General features: G+C 39.6%; 1 protein-coding gene across 1 annotated transcript in view; it reads left to right on the top strand.

Moving 5' to 3' along the window:
- LOC103068508 (S-adenosyl-L-methionine-dependent tRNA 4-demethylwyosine synthase) overlaps positions 1 to 19171 on the top strand; it is a 152488-nt gene that overhangs the window by 2542 nt on the left and 130775 nt on the right. Inside the window, exon 2 of the mRNA XM_007469913.1 lies at positions 10655 to 10777. Coding sequence (XP_007469975.1) covers positions 10655 to 10777 — 123 coding nt within the window. The remainder of the gene's footprint in view (positions 1 to 10654; positions 10778 to 19171) is intronic.

The raw sequence follows: 19171 nt of genomic DNA, 5'->3' as shown, positions 1-19171 counted from the left end.
GAGGAAGCCCCCAAGGCTGCCCCTTTTTGCATCCCTGCCAGCAATGTACAAGGCTTCCAATTTCTCCACATCCTTGTCAACACTTTTTTTTTTCTTAATTGTAGCTGTTCTAGTGAGTGTGAAGTGATGTCTCCTTGAGGGTTTTTAAATTTTTGTTTTTTATTTTTAAAAATTTTTATTGAAGTATAGTTTATTTACAATGCTGTGTTAGTTTCAGGTGTACAGGAAAGTGATTCAGTTATATATGCACACACATTTATATATATACACGCATATGTGTATATATATTCTTTTTCAGATTCTTTTCCACTTATAGTTATTACAAGATATTGAATATAGTTCTCTGTGCCATGCAGTAGGTCCTTTTTGTTTATCTCTTACCAGATATATAACTTGCAAATATTTCCTCCCATATAGACTTCCTTTTCACTTTCTTGGTCATGTCTTTTGATGCACTAAAGTTATTAATTTCCATGAAGATCAGTTTGTCCATATTTTCTTTTGTCGCTCATGCTGTAGGGGTCATATATATAAATCCATTGCCAAATCCAAGGTGATGAAGAGTTATTTCTATGTTTTCTTCTAAGAATATTATAGTTTTAGTTCTTATATTTCGGTCTTTGCTTCATTTTGAGTTAACGTTTGTGTATGGTGTGAGGTCAGGGTCCAGTTTTATTCTTTGGCATGTGTAAATCCATTTGTCCCAGCACCATTTGTTGAAAAGACGATTCTTTCTCGACTGAATGGATAGCACCCTTGTCAAAAGTCCATTGTCCACAGATGTGTGGGTTTATTTCTGGATTCTGTTCCACTGATCTATATGTCTCTCCTTAGGTCAATACCACACTGTAGATTTGTAGTTAAGTTTTGACATCAGGAGTCCTCCTACTTTGTTCTTTTTCAGTGTTGTTTTGGTTATTTTGGGTTCCTTGCAATTCCATATGAATTTGAGAAGCAGTCTTTCCATTTCTGCAAAACACATTGTTTGGGCTTTTGATAGGGACTGTATTGAGTTTGTAGATCACTTTGGATAGTATTGTCATCCTAACAGTATAAAGTCTTTCAGTCCATAAACACGGGCTGTCTTTCCATTTATTTATGTGGTCTTTAGTTCCCTTCAGCAATATTTTGAGTTTTCAGTGTCCAACTGTTTTACCTTGGTTAAATTTTTTCTTACGTATTTTATTCCATTAGGAGCTATTGAATTCCACAGTCATCAGAGAAGATACTTTGGTTGATTTTTAATCTTGTTTTGTGGCCTAATGTATGGTCTGTCCTGGAGAATATTCCATTTGCACTTGAGAAAAATGTGTAGTCTCCTGTTTTGGGGTGGAATGTTCTGTATATATCTGTTAGGTCTATTGGATTATAGTGTTGTCCCAGTCCTCTATTTCCTTATTGATCTTCTATCCAGTTGTTCTATCCATTATTGAAAGTGGGATATTGAAGTTTCCAGCTGTTGTAGAATTATCTTTTCTCCCTTCAGTTTGTCAATTTTTACTTCATATGTTTCGGGCTCTGTTAGGTCCATATATGTTTATAATCATTAAGTCTTCTTGGTGGGTTAATACTTTTATCAATATATAATATCCTTTGTCTCTTGTAACAATTCTTGGCTTAAAGTCTATTTTGTCTGATGTTAGTATAGCTACCCTTGCTCTCTTTTGGTTATTATTTGCATGGCATATCTTTTTCTTTCTTTTTTTTTATGTTTTTATTTTGGCTGTGCCACGTGGCTTGCAGGATCTTAGTTCTCCAACCAGGGATCAAACCCAGGCCCCCTACAGTGGAAGCACAGAGTCCTAACCACTGGACCACCAGTGAATTCCCTGGAATATCTTTTTCTATCCTTTGACTTTCAACCTGTTTTTATCTTTGTAGCTAATGTGAGTCTCTTGTAGACAAAGTGGAGTTGGTTCCCTTCCTTCTTTGTTTTGATCCATTCTACTTGTCTCTGCCTTTTAATTGGAGAGTTTAACCCGTTTTCACTTATAATAATTACTGATAAGCAAACGCTTGTCATTTAATTATACTTTCTATATATTTTACATCTTTTTGTTCCTTAATTTTTCCATTACTGCCACCTTTTGTGTTTTATTGTTTTTTTTGTGTGGTGTACCAATTTGATTCCTTTCTCATTTTCATTTCTGTACATTTTTAAGTTATTTTTTGGTAGTCACCCTGGGGATTGCAGTTAACCTCTTTGACTTACACCACTCCATTTGAATTAATATCACCTTTATATACAAAAACTGTGCTCCTATTCAGCTCTGTCACATCTCCTCTATGTTATTGTTGTCACAAATTATGAGTTTACATGTTGTGTGCCCATTAACATGGATTTATTATTTTATGCGTTAGTTATTTTATGCGTTTATCTTTTAAATCATATAGGGAAAAAGGAATTATAAACAAAAGTTACAGTAATACTGACTTTTGTATTTAACCTATATACCTGACTTTAATTTTACTTTTTCTTGGTTCTGTGTTTACTTGGTTTTTGTAAGCCTTTGACTAATTCTCAGAGTTCTGACAAAATGACATCTGTTGGTTTTTGCTTAATTTTTAGGTGTGTCTGTGGGGGAACAAGCCCTTGGAGTTACCTACTCTGGCATTTTTGCTGATACCACTCATAGTTTTTAACATTTAAAAAATATTTTTAAAATCAAAAGTAACACTTGTACATATAAAACTTCAAATAGTACTTAGAGGCTTATAATTAAACACTGTACAATTCTTGTCTATTTCTATCTAATTCTTATTTTCCCAAGGCAGCCACTTTTAATTCTTTTACCTTTTTCATTTATATTCTTAAATAATAGTCCCTTCCAGCTATTGATTTTTTTAAAATTTCAAAATCACACACACACACACACACACACACACACACACACACCATCACTTCCCTTCCTCTTGTATGGTTGTATCACACTTTCTGGTTGGACCATTATTCATTGTCATTATTGTAACTGTGTACATATTTGTGTATCTGCCCTATATACTAGATTATTATATTTTCATTCTTATGCATTTATTCTCCTTAATATTATTGCTGCATTTTAAAAAATAAATTTATTTATTTATATTGTATTTTTGGCTGCATTGGGTCTTTGTTGCCACACACAGGCTTTCTCTAGTTGTGGCAAGTGGGGGCTACTCTTCGTTGTGGTGTGCAGGCTTCTCATTGCAGTGGCTTCTCTTGTTATGGAGCATGGGCTCTAGGTGCATGGGCTTCAGTAGTTGTGGCACACAGGCTCAGTAGTTGTGGCTTACGGGCTTTAGAGTGCAGGCTCAGTAGTTGTGGTGCACAGGCTTAGTTGCTCCATGGCATGTGGGATCTTCCCGGACCAGGGCTTGAACCCGTGTCCCCTGCATTGGCAGGTGTCTTCTTAATCACTGTGCCACCAGGGAAGTCCCCTGTTGCTACATGTTTTGATTTCTCTATAACCATCACTAATTCCAGAACTAACAGAACTGAAAGTTGTTTTTCAGTATTCTGTAGTTGTTATTGATTCTTGGTGGCTTCTCGTGTGCCCTCTCCTTCTGCTCCACTGTGGCGTGGCTGCCCTCTAAGCCTTGCTGCAGCTGAAGTCCTGTGTCTTCCATCCACAGCCTTCCTCTCACCAGCTTCTTGGGTTCCCTAATTCTTGTGTTTCATATCTTCTTATCTCTCTACTGACTCTTGTTTTTTGGAGCACATTCTCCAGTAGCTCTTTGAGAAAGGGTGTTTTAACGGTGGGTTTTCAGACTTTTCATATCTGTGAGTCTTTATCCTATCTTCACAGTTGATTGATGCTTTGGCTGCATATAGAATTCTAGATGGGAGTTATTTTCTTTCAGAAAATGGAATGCATGATCCATTGTCTTCTAGTTAGGAGTGGAACCCAAGTTTAATTTGATTCTGAATTTGTATTATATAATCTTTCTTCACTCCTCCTAGAAACCTTAAAACCTCCAAATAAAATCCCTCTAAACATCTATTCTTTGGTCTGTTCTTTCCCCCAAATTCTGTGCATGTTTTTCTTGCTTTCTTTGCTTGTACAGAACATTTTTTCTAGTTAATCTTTACATCAAGGATGCAGCCTGTGGGGTCCCCAGCTTTTTTTTTTTTTAATTTTATTTTAACATCTTTATTGGAGTATAATTGCTTTACAATGGTATGTTAGTTTCATCTTCACAACAAAATGAGTCAGTTATATATATACATATGTTCCCATCTCTCTTCCCGCTTGCGTCTCCCTCCCTCCCACCCTCCATATCCCACCTCTCCAGGCGGTCACAAAGCACCGAGCTGATCTCCCTGTGCTATGTGGCTGCTTCCCACTAGCTATCTACCTCACGTTTGTTAGTGTATATATGTCCATGCCACTCTCTCGCTTTGTCACAGTTTACCCTTCCCCTTCCCCATATCCTCAAGTCCATTCTCTAGTAAGTCTGTGTCTTTTTTCCTGTTTCGCCCCTAGGTTCTTCATGACATTTTTTTCTTAAATTCCATATATATGTGTTACCTTATGGTATTTGTCTCTCTCTTTCTGACTTACTTCACTCTGTATGACAGACTCTAGGTCTATCCACCTCATTACACATAGCTCAATTTCGTTTCTTTTTATGGCTGAGTAATATTCCATTGTATATATGTGCCACATCTTCTTTATCCATTCATCTGATGATGGAAACTTAGGTTGTTTCCATCTCTGGGCTATTGTAAATAGAGCTGCAATGAATATTTTGGTACATGATTCTTTTTGAATGATGTTTTTCTCAGGGTATATGCCTAGTAGTGGGATTGCTGGGTCATACGGTAGTTCTATTTGTAGTTTTTTTAGGAACCTCCATACTGTTCTCCACAGTGGCTGTATCAATTTACATTCCCACCAACAGTGTAAGAGGGTTCCCTTTTCTCCACACCCTCTCCAGCATTTATTGTTTCTAGATTTTTTGATGATGGCCATTCTGACTGGCGTGAGATGATATCTCATTGTAGTTTTGATTTGCATTTCTCTAATGATTAGTGAAGTTGAGCATTCTTTCATGTGTTTGTTGGCAGTCTGTATATCTTCTTTGGAGAAATGTCTATTTAGGTCTTCTGCCCATTTTTGGATTGGGTTGTTTGTTTTTTTGTTATTAAGCTGCATGAGCTGCTTATAAATTTTGGAGATTAATCCTTTGTCAGTTGCTTCATTTGAAAATATTTCTTCCCACTCTGAGGGTTGTCTTTTGGTCTTGTTTATGATTTCTTTTGCTGTGCAAAAGCTTTGAAGTTTCATTAGGTCCCATTTGTTTATTTTTGTTTTTATTTCCATTTCTCTAGGAGGCGGGTCAAAAAGGACCTTGCTGTGATTTATGTCATAGAGTGTCCTGCCTATGTTTTCCTCTAAGAGTTTGATAGTTTCTGGCCTTACATTTAGGTCTTTAATCCATTTTGAGCTTATTTTTGTGTATGGTGTTAGGGAGTGATCTAATCTCATACTTTTACATGTACCTGTCCAGTTTTCCCAGCACCACTTATTGAAGAGGCTGTCCTTTCTCCACTGTATATTCCTGCCACCTTTATCAAAGATAAGGTGACCATATGTGCATGGGTTTATCTCTGGGCTTTCTATCCTATTCCATTGATCTATCTTTCTGTTTTTGTGCCAGTACCATACTGTCTTGATTACTGTAGCTTTGTAGTATAGTCTGAAGTCAGGCAGCCTGATTCCTCCAGCTCCATTTTTTGTTCTCAAGATTGCTTTGGCTATTCGGGGTCTTTTGTGTTTCCATACAAATTGTGAAATTTTTTGTTCTAGTTCTGTGAAAAATGCCAGTGGTAGTTTGATAGGGATTGCATTGAATCTATAGATTGCTTTGGGAAGTAGAGTCATTTTCACAATGTTGATTCTTCCAATCCAAGAACATGGTATATCTCTCCATCTGTTTGTATCATCTTTAATTTCTTTCATCAGTGTCTTATAATTTTCTGCATACAGGTCTTTTGTCTCCTTAGGTAGGTTTATTCCTAGATATTTTATTCTTTTTGTTGCAATGGTAAATGGGAGTGTTTTCTTGATTTCACTTTCAGATTTTTCATCATTAGTATATAGGAATGCCAGAGATTTCTGTGCATTAATTTTGTATCCTGCTACTTTACCAAATTCATTGATTAGCTCTAGTAGTTTTTTGGAAGATTTTTAATCACAGTTTGAATTTCAGTGTTTGTGATTGGTCTGTTCATATTTTCTATTTCTTCCTGATTCAGTCTTGGTAGTTTGTGCATTTCTAAGAATTTGTCCATTTCTTCCAGATTGTCCATTTTATTGGCATAGAGTTGCTTGTAGTAATCCCTCATGATTTTTTGTATTTCTGCAGTGTCAGTTGTTACTTCTCCTTTTTCATTTCTAATTCTATTGATTTGAGTCTTCTCCCTTTTTTTCTTGATGAGTCTGGCTAATGGTTTATCTATTTTGTTTATCTTCTCAAAGAACCAGCTTTTAGTTTTATTGATCTTTGCTATCGTTTCCTTCATTTCTTTTTCATTTATTTCTGATCTGATCTTTATGATTTCTTTCCTTCTGCTAACTTTGGGGGTTTTTTGTTCTTCTTTCTCTAATTGCTTTAGGTGCAAGGTTAGGTTGTTTATTCGAGATGTTTCCTGTTTCTTAAGGTAGGATTGTATTGCTATAAACTTCTCTCTTAGAACTGCTTTTGCTGCGTCCCATAGATTTTGAGTTGTCGTGTCTCCATTGTCATTTGTTTCTAGGTATTTTTTTATTTCCTCTTTGATGTCCTCAGTGATCACTTCGTTATTAAGTAGTGTATTGTTTAGCCTCCATGTGTTTGTATTTTTTACAGCTCTTTTCCTATAATTGATATCTAGTCTCATGGCGTTGTGGTCGGAAAAGATACTTGATACAATTTCAATTTTCTTAAATTTACCAAGGCTTGATTTGTGACCCAAGATATGATCTATCCTGGAGAATGTTCCATGAGCACTTGAGAAAAATGTGTATTCTGTTGTTTTTGGATGGAGTGTCCTATAAATATCAATTAAGTCCACCTTGTTTAATGTATCATTTAAAGCTTGTGTTTCCTTATTTATTTTCATTTTGGATGATCTGTCCATTGGTGAAAGTGGGGTGTTGAAGTCCCCCACTATGAATGTGTTACTGTCGATTTCCCCTTTTATGGCTGCTAGTTTTTGCCTTATGTATTGAGGTGCTCCTATGTTGGGTGCATAAATATTTACAATTGTTATATCTTCTTCTTGGATCGATCCCTTAATCATTATGTAGTGTCCTTCTTTGTCTCTTCTGATAGTCCTTATTTTAAAGTCTATTTTGTCTGATATGAGAATTGCTACTCCAGCTTTCTTTTGGTTTCCATTTGCATGGAATATCTTTTTCCATCCCCTTACTTTCAGTCTGTATGTGTCTCTAGGTCTGAAGTGGGTCTCTTGTAGACAGCATATATATGGGTCTTGTTTTTGTATCCATTCAGCCAATCTGTGTCTTTTGGTGGGAGCATTTAGTCCATTTACATTTAAGGTAATTATCGATATGTATGTTCCTATTCCCATTTTCTAAATTGTTTTGGGTTCGTTATTATAGGACTTTTCCTTCTCTTGTGTTTTTGTCTAGAGAAGTTCCTTTAGCATTTGTTGTAAAGCTGGTTTGGTGGTGCTGAACTCTCTCAGCTTTTGCTTGTCTGTAAAGGTTTTAATTTCTCCATCAAATCTGAATGAGATCCTTGCTGGGTAGAGTAATCTTGGTTGCAGGTTTTTCTCCTTCATCACTTTCAGTATGTCCTGCCACTCCCTTCTGGCTTGTAGAGTTTCTGCTGAGAGATCAGCTGTTAACCTTATGGGGATTCCCTTGTGTGTTATTTGTTGTTTTTCCCTTGCTGCTTTTAATATGCTTTCTTTGTATTTAGTTTTTGACAGTTTGATTAATATGTGTCTTGGCGTATTTCTCCTTGAATTTATCCTGTATGGGACTCTCTGTGCTTCCTGGACTTGATTAACGATTTCCTTTCCCATATTAGGGAAGTTTTGTCTGGTGTGTTTTTATCTTGCTCCTTCATCTGCTGTGTGTTTTTCTGTCTTCTCATTTTGCTTATCTTACTGTGTTTGGGGTCTCCTTTTTGCAGGCTGCAGGTTTGTAGTTCCTGTTGTTTTTGGTGTCTGTCCCCAGTGGCTAAGGTTGGTTCAGTGGGTTGTGTAGGCTTCGTGGTAGAGGGGACTAGTGCCTGTGTTCTGGTGGATGAGTCTGGATCTTGTCTTTCTGGTGGGCAGGTCCACGTCTGGTGGTGTGTTTTGGGGTGTCTGTCAACTTATTATGATTTTGGGCAGACTCTCTGCTAATGGTTGGGGTTGTGTTTCTGTCTTGCTAGTTGTTTGGAATAGGATGTCCAGCACTGTAGCTTGCTGGTCGTTGAGTGAAGCTGGGTGTTGGTGTTGAGATGGAGATGTCTGAGAGATTTTCGCCGTTTGATATTATGTACAGTTGGGAGGTCTCTTGTGGACCAATGTCCTGAAGTTGGCTCTCCCACCTCAGAGGCACAGCAATAACTCCTGGCTGCAGCACCAAGAGCCTTTCATCCACACGGCTCAGAAGAAAAGGGAGAAAAAGTAGAAAGAAAGAATTAGTGGAAGTAGAAAGAAAGGAGGGAGGGAGGGAGGGAGGGAGCAAGGAAGGAAGGAGGGAAGGAAGAAAAAAAAAGAAAGAAAGAAGATAAAGTAAAATAAAGTAAAGTAAGATAAAATATAATAAAGTTATTAAAATAAAAAAAATAATTATTAAGTAGAAAAAACCCAAAAAACAAAAAAACGGATGGATAGAACCCTGGAACAAATGGTGGAAGCAAAGCTATACAGACAAAATCTCACACAGAAGCATACACATACACACAAAAAAAAGGAAAAGGGGAAAGAATAATAAATCTTGCTCTCAAAGTCCACCTCCTTAATTTGGGATGATTCGTTGTCTATTCATGTATTCAACAGATGCAGGGTACATCAAGTTGATTGTGGAGCTTTAATCCGCTGCTTCTGAGGCTGCTGGGAGAGACTTCCCTTTCTCTTCTTTGTTCTCACAGCTCCCAGGGGCTCAGCTTTGGATTTGGCCCCGCCTCTGCATGTAGGTCGCCGGAGGGCGTCTGTTCTTTGCTCAGACAGGATGGGGTTAAAGGAGCTGCTGATTTGGAGGCTCTGGCTCACTCAGGCCGGGGGTAGGGAGGTTCACGAAGTGCAGGGCGAGCCTGCGGCGGCAGAGGCCAGCGTGACCTTGCATCAGCCTGAGGCGCACCGTGCGTTCTCCCGGGGGAGTTGTCCCTGGGCCCCGGGACCCTGGCTGTGGCGGGCTGCACAGGCTCCCAGGAAGGGGGGTGTGGATAGTGACCTGTGTTCGCACACAGGCTTCTTGGTGGCGGCAGCAGCAGCCTTAGCGTCTCATGTCTGTCTCTGGGGTCCGCGCTTTTAGCCGCGGCTCACGCCCGTCTCTGGAGCTCCTTTAAGCAGCGTTCTTAATCCTCTCCTCGCGCCCCAGGAAACAAAGAGGCAAGAAAAAGTCTCTTGCCTCTTCGGCAGCTCCAGACTTTTCCCCGGACTCCCTCCCGGCCAGCCGTGGCGCACTAACCCCCTGCAGGCTGTGTTCACGCCGCCAACCCCAGTCCTCTCCCTGCGCTCCGACCAGTGCCCTCCTCGCTCCGGTGGGGGAGCAGACAAGCCTCTCGGGCTGGTGAGTGCCAGTCGGCCCTGATCCTCTGTGCGGGAATCTCTCCGCTTTGCCTGCCGCACCCCTGTTGCTGTGCTCTCATCTGCGGCTCTGAAGCTCCCTACCTCCGCCACCCACAGTCTCCGCCCACGAAGGGGCTTCCTAGTGTGTGGACACTTTTCCTCCTTCACACCTCCCTCCCACTGGCGCAGGACCCGTCCCTATCCTTTTGTCTCTGTTTATTCTTTTTTCTTTTGCCCTACCCAGGTACGTGGGAGGTTTCTTGCCTTTTGGGAGGTCTGAGGTCTTCTGCCAGCGTTCAGTAAGTGTTCCGTAGGAGTTGTTCCATGTGTAGATGTATTTCTGGTGTATCTGTGGGGAGGAAGGTGATCCCCACGTCTTACTCTTCCGCCATCTTCCCGGAAGTCCGGGTCCCCAGCTTTGACTCTTGTGTCCTGTGTAAGAATTTTCTCCTAGTATCATCCCTTCAACTTTACCTGCTCTTCCCTTGTCCTGTCCTGCTGTCAAAATAGGTTCCACAGATTCAGCAGATACTCTCAGCTCCATTTGTCACTTATCTCCTAGGATTCCCCTTTTTAGTTCATATTTGTCCTCTTTGGATTCCTTAAGTTTTTGCCAACTCCATAATACGTTTAAAATTACGCTTTTAAGATGTAGGGACTTCCCTGGCAGTCCAGTGGTTGAGACTCCAGTGGTTAAGACTCCATGGTTCCACTGAAGCTTTGTAGCCATATTGTTAATGTTGCAGCTATCAGCTCTGTCATATTATTAAGAAAGTAGCGATAGATAATGTATAAATGATGGGCTCCTTTAGATTTGGCCTGAGGCTGGCTGACCTCTAGCCCAAAATATCTCAAGTCCATCCAGTGAACTTACAATCTGGGAAGGAATATTAGACACTTTGCTACTTTGCACAGTGTATTTCTGAAGCATTGATGTTCCAGCAGGAAGAGCCCTTTGGGAGCACCAGTGAGGAAGAGTCTGGTACTGAGGACCATCAGAGTCTAAAATCTGTCATTGATGTTGAAGACCTCGGCAAGATTATGGATCGTATGAAGAAAGAAAAGGTACTGTAATTTTGGGAAATGGTGAGCTGGGATCCTACAGTTGGTTGACATCTAGCATCTGTATTGTTACATAGTCCATCTGAGCTCATAATTGGACAGTTTTATTTCTTTGCTTCCTGTTTTGAGAGTTTTATACTTTTTTTGGCCATTTTAACATGAGTTTTGTGAAAATCTTTCTCAGCCCTGTGGAAATGAGCTCGTAGTAGAATAGACATAACTGAGGAAAGGGTAGATGGTTAGAGGGACTTTCCTCAGTGTTGTGGCTGAAGATGACAGGCTGAGCAGCATGATGAGATTGGTGTTGAGATTCCCAGTGGAACCCTCATGTAAAAGTGCTTCCCTGTCATAGACCGAGTGGTGCTGGACTTAGGGATGGCACGGTGGTCTGTGGGTGTTGAGGTCAGCTTAGGTGGAGGCCCTAGGAATCTAGGAAATGTTCACCTAGGTTGTCATTGTCTTAGTTACTCCAAGAGTAAGAGAATGTATGGTGTAGTAGGATTTTATGCAGAGTCTATTCTAAAATTGAAATAACATTATATATACAATAATATAAAATATAAAGTCTCAATTTATGTGTGAGTTTTGGGAAATGAGAATATCCTAAGGTAAAAATGTATCGAATGCATAAGTCTTAGAAACAAAAGAAGCAAACTGTGGAAGAATCCAGGAAAACCTATGATAAAATTAACACAAACTCAAATGAAACAGTTCAGTAAGGCAGCAGGCCATAGTAAGGTAAAAAGTCAATGCCCTTTATATTCCCAGATAATAACCAGTTAGCTGTGGTGGGAGAGGACCCCATTTACAGCAGCTACATAAAAAATAAGCACGCACATAGGGATACACTTCTGAAGAAGTAATCTTAAATCTCAATGAGGAAGACTTTAAAACATTCCTGGAAGATGTAAAAGTGCCTTGAACAAATGAAAAGACCTTCCTCGTTTTTAGATATGGTGACTCAGTATTGTAACACTGTCAGTTCTTTTAATTTAATACATACATTTGATGCAGTCCCATTAAAATTCCAGTAAGGTATTTTTTTTTGGAGCTAGACTGGTTGATTCATGTGGAAAAATACACATGCAAGGGTAGTTAGGGAAACTTTGGTAAAAGTCGTAGTGAGAAAGGCTAGCCCTACCAGGTATTTAAACTTATTACAAGGCATCTGTAACTGACACTGTGGTACTGGCTCCCGATGAGACAGACAGACCAATGCAACAGAATAAAATTCCAGGAATAGATCCAAGAATATACGGAATTTCATATATGATAAAGGTGGTGTCTCTTTTCCCCAGGGGGAAGATGTACTTTTAAGATAAGTGATGTTGACAACTGGCTAGCTACTCGTGGAAAGATAAGTTGGCTCTGAACCTCATACCTACATCAGGATAAACTCCAATCTGAGTTAGATCTCCAATCAGGGATATAAATGTTGAAAAATATGTAAATAATAGAATTAGGTGCATTATTTAAAACTTGAAGAAAGATTTTGTATATGATCTGAAATCTGGAAACAATAAAACATTGAATATCAGTGATTTTTAAAAAAATTCACATGGCTATAAACAAAATCCAAAGACAAATGATAAAGTGAGGGAAAATCTTTGCCCCTTATCCTATAAAGAAGGAGTTAATTTTTCTACCATACACAGCACTCTTAAAAATTGAATGAAAACAAAAAGACTTTAGTAGAAAAAAATAGGAAAAACACATCAATAGCCGAGTCTCAGAAAAACCTCTACAAATAGACTTTTTTTTTTTGTGGTACACGGGCCTCTCACCGTTGCGGCCTCTCCCGCTGCGGAGCACAGGCTCCGTATGCGCAGGCTCAGCGGCCATGGCTCATGGGCCCAGCCGATCTGCGGCATGTGGGATCCTCCCGGACCCGGGCACGAGCCCGCGTCTCCTGCATCGGCAGGCGGACTCTCAACCACCGCGCCACCAGGGAAGCCCTACAAATAGACTTTAAACGTATGAAAAAATCCTCAAATTCACTCATAATAAAGGACATGCAAATTAAAACTACACTGATATACCTTTCTCACCTAGAAAAATAGCAGAAATTCAAAAGTTGGACAATGCACAATTGGTGAGGCTCTGTGGAAACAGGTACCCATACCTTTCTGATGGGAGTCCAGAATGGTATACCCGTATGCAGGGGCTTTTGGCAGTCTTTACCAAATTCACACGCATTTACGCGTGATCCAGCAGGCCCAGATGTATAAATTTGCCTTGAAGATACACCTTCACATATACAAAACAGCATCTGCACAGGGTTATGCCTTGCAGCAAGTATAACAAACAGCTATTGGATATTGGCTGAAAAAAGCATGAAGTACCCACACAGTATAATATTGTTGTACAGCTGTGAAAAATAATAAAGTGGATCCATAGGCATTAATGTGATTTCCAGGTGGTATGATTTGGAGGCTGATATGAACTTAAGATTTTTAAAAATGTACGTTTATTGTCATGTTATATTTGCAAATTTATAATTTAAGTGTGTGTGCGTATAAATAATATTTTGTGGCTGTGTTTGTTGAAAGGACCTTTCATGTTCTGACACTAACGCCCAGTTAATTCAAATGACGTGCAGTTCAATTCAGTTCTGGCACTACCTGGAGTTAGTGTCAGACCCCACAGGTTTAGGGGATAGTCCTCTGCAAGACTGTCCCCACTTCAGTGGTAGCTGTAAGTCTAAGGGTCCACTTGGACTTCCGACCAACTGGTCATAAGTATGGAGGTTCTCATGTCTGATCCCCTCACATTTGATAATTTGCTAGGATGACTCAGCTCACTGAAAGCACTGTATAAATCTCCCTTGATTTACAATGGTGTTATGTCCCAGTCAACCCATTTTAAGTTGAAAATTTTGTAAGTCAAAAACATATTTAATACATCTAACCTATCAAACATCAAAGCTTAGCCTAACCTACCTTAAACATACTCAGAACACTTAAATTAGCTTACATTTGGGCAGAATCGTCTAACATAAAGCCTGTTTTATAATAAAGTGTTGAATGTTTCATGTAATTTATTGAATAGCCTACTGAAAGTGAAAGAGTGGTTATAGGGGTACAGAATGGTTTTGAGTATATTGGTTGTTTATGCTCCTTTGTGATTGTGTGGCTGACTGGGAGCCTTGGCTTGCTGGCATCACAAGAGTGTATTGTACTGCATATGGCTAACCTGGGAAAAGACCAAAATTCAAAATTCGAAGTAAGGTGTCTACTAAATTTGTATTGCTTTCGCAACATCAAACCATTATAAGTCAGGGACTTACGGTTACAGTTTTGTAGTGAAGGATACAAATCAGAAACCACGAAATGGAAAGGAAGCGTAGGGCAAGATCTGAGACTGGAGGGTTGGGGAAGAGACCCAGAGTTTCTGTGCCCCCTCATCGTGGAATCTGGGCACATCACCCACCCACCCCATCAATGTGTTCACCACCTAGGAAGCTCTACTGAGCTTTATTTTTTACTTTATAAATTTATTTATTTATTTATTTTTGGCTGTGTCGAGAGCATCTGCACAGGGTTATGCCTTGCAGCAAGTATAACAAACAGCTATTGGATATTGGCTGAAAAAAGCATGAAGTACCCACACAGTATAATATTGTTGTACAGCTGTGAAAAATAATAAAGTGGATCCATAGGCATTAATGTGATTTCCAGGTGGTATGATTTGGAGGCTGATATGAACTTAAGATTTTTAAAAATGTACGTTTATTGTCATGTTATATTTGCAAATTTATAATTTAAGTGTGTGTGCGTATAAATAATATTTTGTGGCTGTGTTTGTTGAAAGGACCTTTCATGTTCTGACACTAACGCCCAGTTAATTCAAATGACGTGCAGTTCAATTCAGTTCTGGCACTACCTGGAGTTAGTGTCAGACCCCACAGGTTTAGGGGATAGTCCTCTGCAAGACTGTCCCCACTTCAGTGGTAGCTGTAAGTCTAAGGGTCCACTTGGACTTCCGACCAACTGGTCATAAGTATGGAGGTTCTCATGTCTGATCCCCTCACATTTGATAATTTGCTAGGATGACTCAGCTCACTGAAAGCACTGTATAAATCTCCCTTGATTTACAATGGTGTTATGTCCCAGTCAACCCATTTTAAGTTGAAAATTTTGTAAGTCAAAAACATATTTAATACATCTAACCTATCAAACATCAAAGCTTAGCCTAACCTACCTTAAACATACTCAGAACACTTAAATTAGCTTACATTTGGGCAGAATCGTCTAACATAAAGCCTGTTTTATAATAAAGTGTTGAATGTTTCATGTAATTTATTGAATAGCCTACTGAAAGTGAAAGAGTGGTTATAGGGGTACAGAATGGTTTTGAGTATATTGGTTGTTTATGCTCCTTTGTGATTGTGTGGCTGACTGGGAGCCTTGGCTTGCTGGCATCACAAGAGTGTATTGTACTGCATATGGCTAACCTGGGAAAAGACCAAAATTCAAAATTCGAAGTAAGGTGTCTACTAAATTTGTATTGCTTTCGCAACATCAAACCATTATAAGTCAGGGACTTACGGTTACAGTTTTGTAGTGAAGGATACAAATCAGAAACCACGAAATGGAAAGGAAGCGTAGGGCAAGATCTGAGACTGGAGGGTTGGGGAAGAGACCCAGAGTTTCTGTGCCCCCTCATCGTGGAATCTGGGCACATCACCCACCCACCCCATCAATGTGTTCACCACCTAGGAAGCTCTACTGAGCTTTATTTTTTACTTTATAAATTTATTTATTTATTTATTTTTGGCTGTGTCGAGTCTTCATTGCGGTGCGCGGGCTTCTCATTGCAGTGGCTTCTCTTGTTGCAGAGCATGGGCTCTAGGCGCGCAGGCTTCAGTAGTTGTGGCACGTGGGCTCAGTAGTTGCTTGCGGGCTCCAGAGCGCAGGCTCAGTAGTTGTGGTGCACAGGCTTAGTTGCTCCATAGTATGTGGGATCTTCCCGGACCAGGGCTCGAACCCGTGTCTCCTGTGTTGGCAGGTGGATTCTTAACCACTGAGCCACCAGGGAAGCCCTCTACTGAGCTTTAGCATCTAGAATTTTTATTGGGGTTTCATTATGTAGGCATGATTAATTAGATCATTGGCCAGGTATTTGAACTCAATCTCCAGCCAGCCTCCCCTCCCCCTCATGTCTCTGGAAATCCAGCTGGCCCAAAGTTGCATTATGTGATTGTCTTCTGGTGACCAGCTCTCTTCCTGAAGCTATCTAGGGGCCCACTGTGAGTCACCTCGTTAGCATAACAAAGAAACTTCTGTCTCTTTAGGAAATGCCAGGGTTTTTTGAAGCTCTGTGCCAGGAGCTAGGGACAAAGACCAAATGTATTCTTTATTGTGCCGCCGACCTAGAAACAAACAGAGTAAGCACTCAGATCTTGTTTTCTAAAACCATTACCCTACTAAAAGGAGCTAGGGCTCCTTGAAGAAATGGCTGATTCCACAGTTGGGGAAGGGAGTGTAACAGATGAGCCTGGGATGTCTTGTTGAGTAGGTAGGTCCTCAGTGTCTAAAGGATACAGGAACCAGCTTGAGGAGTTTCCCACAGGCCAAATATGGGGCAGTTTGAACATCAAAAATCAACATAATGATTATACAATGAACATAATGGATTATATTACATCAAATTAAAAAAAAATCAATCCTTGTGCTACTCAAAAAAAAAAAGGGAGGCACTGGAGAAAGTCTTTTTTTTTGGACATTTTTTTTCTTTTTAACATCTTTATTGGACTATAATTGCTTTACAGTGGTGTGTTAGTTTCTACTGTATAATAAAGTGAATCAGCTATGCATATACATATATCCCCATATCTCCTCCTTCTTGCGTCTCCCTCCCACCCTCCCTATCACATCCCCTAGGTGGTCACAAAGCACCAAGCTGATCTCCCTGTGCTACGTGGCTGCTTCCCACTAGCTATCTGTTTTACATTTGGTAGTGTATATAAGTCCAGGCCACTCTCTCACTTTGTCCCAACTTACCCTTCCCCCTCCCTGTGTGCTCAGGTCCATTCTCTATGTCTGCATCTTTATTCCTGTCCTGCCTCTAGGTTTTTCAGAACCTTTTTTTTTCTTTTTAGATTCCATATATATGTGTTAGCATACGGTATTTGTTTTTCTCTTTCTGATTTACTTCACTCTGTATGACAGTCTCTAGAGCCATCCATGTCTCAACAAATGACCCAATTTCGTTCTTTTTATGGCTGAGTAATATACCATTGTATATATGTACCACATCTTCTTTATCCGTTTGTCTGTTGATGGACATATAGGTTGCTTCCATGACCTGGCTATTGTAAATACTGCTGCAGTGAACATTGGGGTGCATGTGTCTTTTTGAATGATGGTTTTCTTTGGGTATATGCCCAGTAGTGGGATTGCTGGATCATATGGTAGTTCTACTTTTAGTTTTTTAAGGAACCTCCATACTGTTCTCCATAGTGGTTGTATCAATTTACATTCCCACCAACTGTGCAAGAGGGTTCCCTTTTCTCCACACCCTCTCCAGCATTTGTTGTTTGTAGGTTTTCTGATGATGCCTATTCTTACTGGTGTGAGGTGATACCTCATTGTAGTTTTTACATTTCTCTAATTATTAGTGATATTGAGCAGCTTTTCAGGTGCTTCTAGGCCATCTGTATATCTTCTTTGGGGAAATTTCTTAATTTAGGTCTTCTGCCCATTTTTGGATTGGGTTATTTGTTTTTTTAATATTGAGCTGCATGACCTGTTTATATATTTTGGAGATTAATCCTTTGTCCGTTGATTCGTTTGCAAATATTTTCTCCCATTCTGAGGGTTATCTTTTTGTCTTGTTTATGGTTTCCTTTGCTGTGCAAAAGCTTTGAAGTTTCATTAGGTCCCATTTGTTTATTTTCATTTTTATTTCCATTACTCTAGGAGGTGGATCAAAAAAGATCTTGCTGTGAGTTATGTCAAAGAGTGTTCTTCCTATGTTTTCCTCTAAAAGTTTTATAGTGTCCGGTCTTACCTTTAGGTCTCTAATCCATTTTGAGTTTATTTTTGTGTGTGGTGTTAGGGAGTGTTCTAATTTCATTCTTTTACATGTAGCTGTCCAGTTTTCCCAGCACCACTTATTGAAGAGGCTGTCCTTTCTCCACTGTATATTCTTGCCTCCTTTATCAAAGATAAGGTGACCATATGTGCGTGGGTTTATCTCTGGGCTTTCTATCCTGTTCCATTGATCTATATTTCTGTTTTTGTGCCAGTACCATATTGTCTTGATTACTGTAGCTTTGTAGTATAGTCTGAAGTCAGGGAGTCTGATTCCTCCAGCTCCGTTTTTTTCCCTCAAGACTGCTTTGGCTATTCGGGGTCTTTTGTGTCTCCATACAAATTTTAAGATTTTTTGTTCTAGTTCTGTAAAAAATGCCATTGGTAGTTTGATAGGGATTGCATTGAATCTGTAGATTGCTTTGGGTAGTAGAGTCATTTTCACAATGTTGACTCTTCCAATCCAAGAACATGGTATATCTCTCCATCTGTTGGTATCATCTTTAATTTCTTTCATCAGTGTCTTATAGTTTTCTGCATACAGGTCTTTTGTCTCCCTAGGTAGGTTTATTCCTAGGTATTTTATTCTTTTAGTTGCAGTGGTAAATGGGAGTGTTTCCTTAATTTCTCTTTCAGATTTTTCATCATTAGTGTATAGGAATGCAAGAGATTTCTGTGCATTAATTTTGTATCCTGCAACTTTACCAAATTCATTGATTAGCTCTAGTAGTTTTCTGGTGGTGTCTTTAGGATTCTCTATGTATAGTATCATGTCATCTGCACACGGTGATAGTTTTACTTCTTCTTTTCCAATTTGTATTCCTTTTATTTCTTTTTCTTGTCTGATTGCCATGGCTAGGACTTCCCAAACTACGTTGAATAATAGTGGCAAGAGTGGACAACCTTGTCTTGTTCCTGATCTTAGAGGAAATGCTTTCAGTTTTTCACCGTTGAGAATAATGTTTGCTGTGGGTTTGTCGTATATGGCCTTTATTATGTTGAGGTAGGCTCCCTCTGTGCCCACTCTCTGGAGAGTTTTTATCATAAATGGGTGTTGAATTTTGTCAAAAGCTTTTTCTCCATCTATGGAGATGATCATATGGTTTTGTTTTTTTGTTTAAAGATACTTTTGATGTGAACCATTTTTTAAAAAATTAATTAATATTTATTTTTGGCTGTGTTGGGTCTTCATTTCTGTGCAAGGGTTTTCTCCAGTTGCGGCAAGCGGGGGCCACTCTGCGTCACAGTGCGCGGGCCTCTCACTGTTGCGGCCTCTCCCGTTGCGGAGTACAGGCTCCAGACGTGCAGGCTCAGTAGTTGTGGCTTATGGGCCTAGTTGCTCCGCAGCATGTGGGATCTTCCT

Source organism: Lipotes vexillifer, unplaced genomic scaffold (assembly GCF_000442215.2).
Source record: "Lipotes vexillifer unplaced genomic scaffold, Lipotes_vexillifer_v1.1 scaffold128, whole genome shotgun sequence".
NCBI classification, from domain to species: Eukaryota; Metazoa; Chordata; class Mammalia; order Artiodactyla; family Lipotidae; genus Lipotes; species Lipotes vexillifer.
Note: the sequence above shows the minus strand (reverse complement) of the source record. Positions and strands in the feature narration are given on the sequence as shown.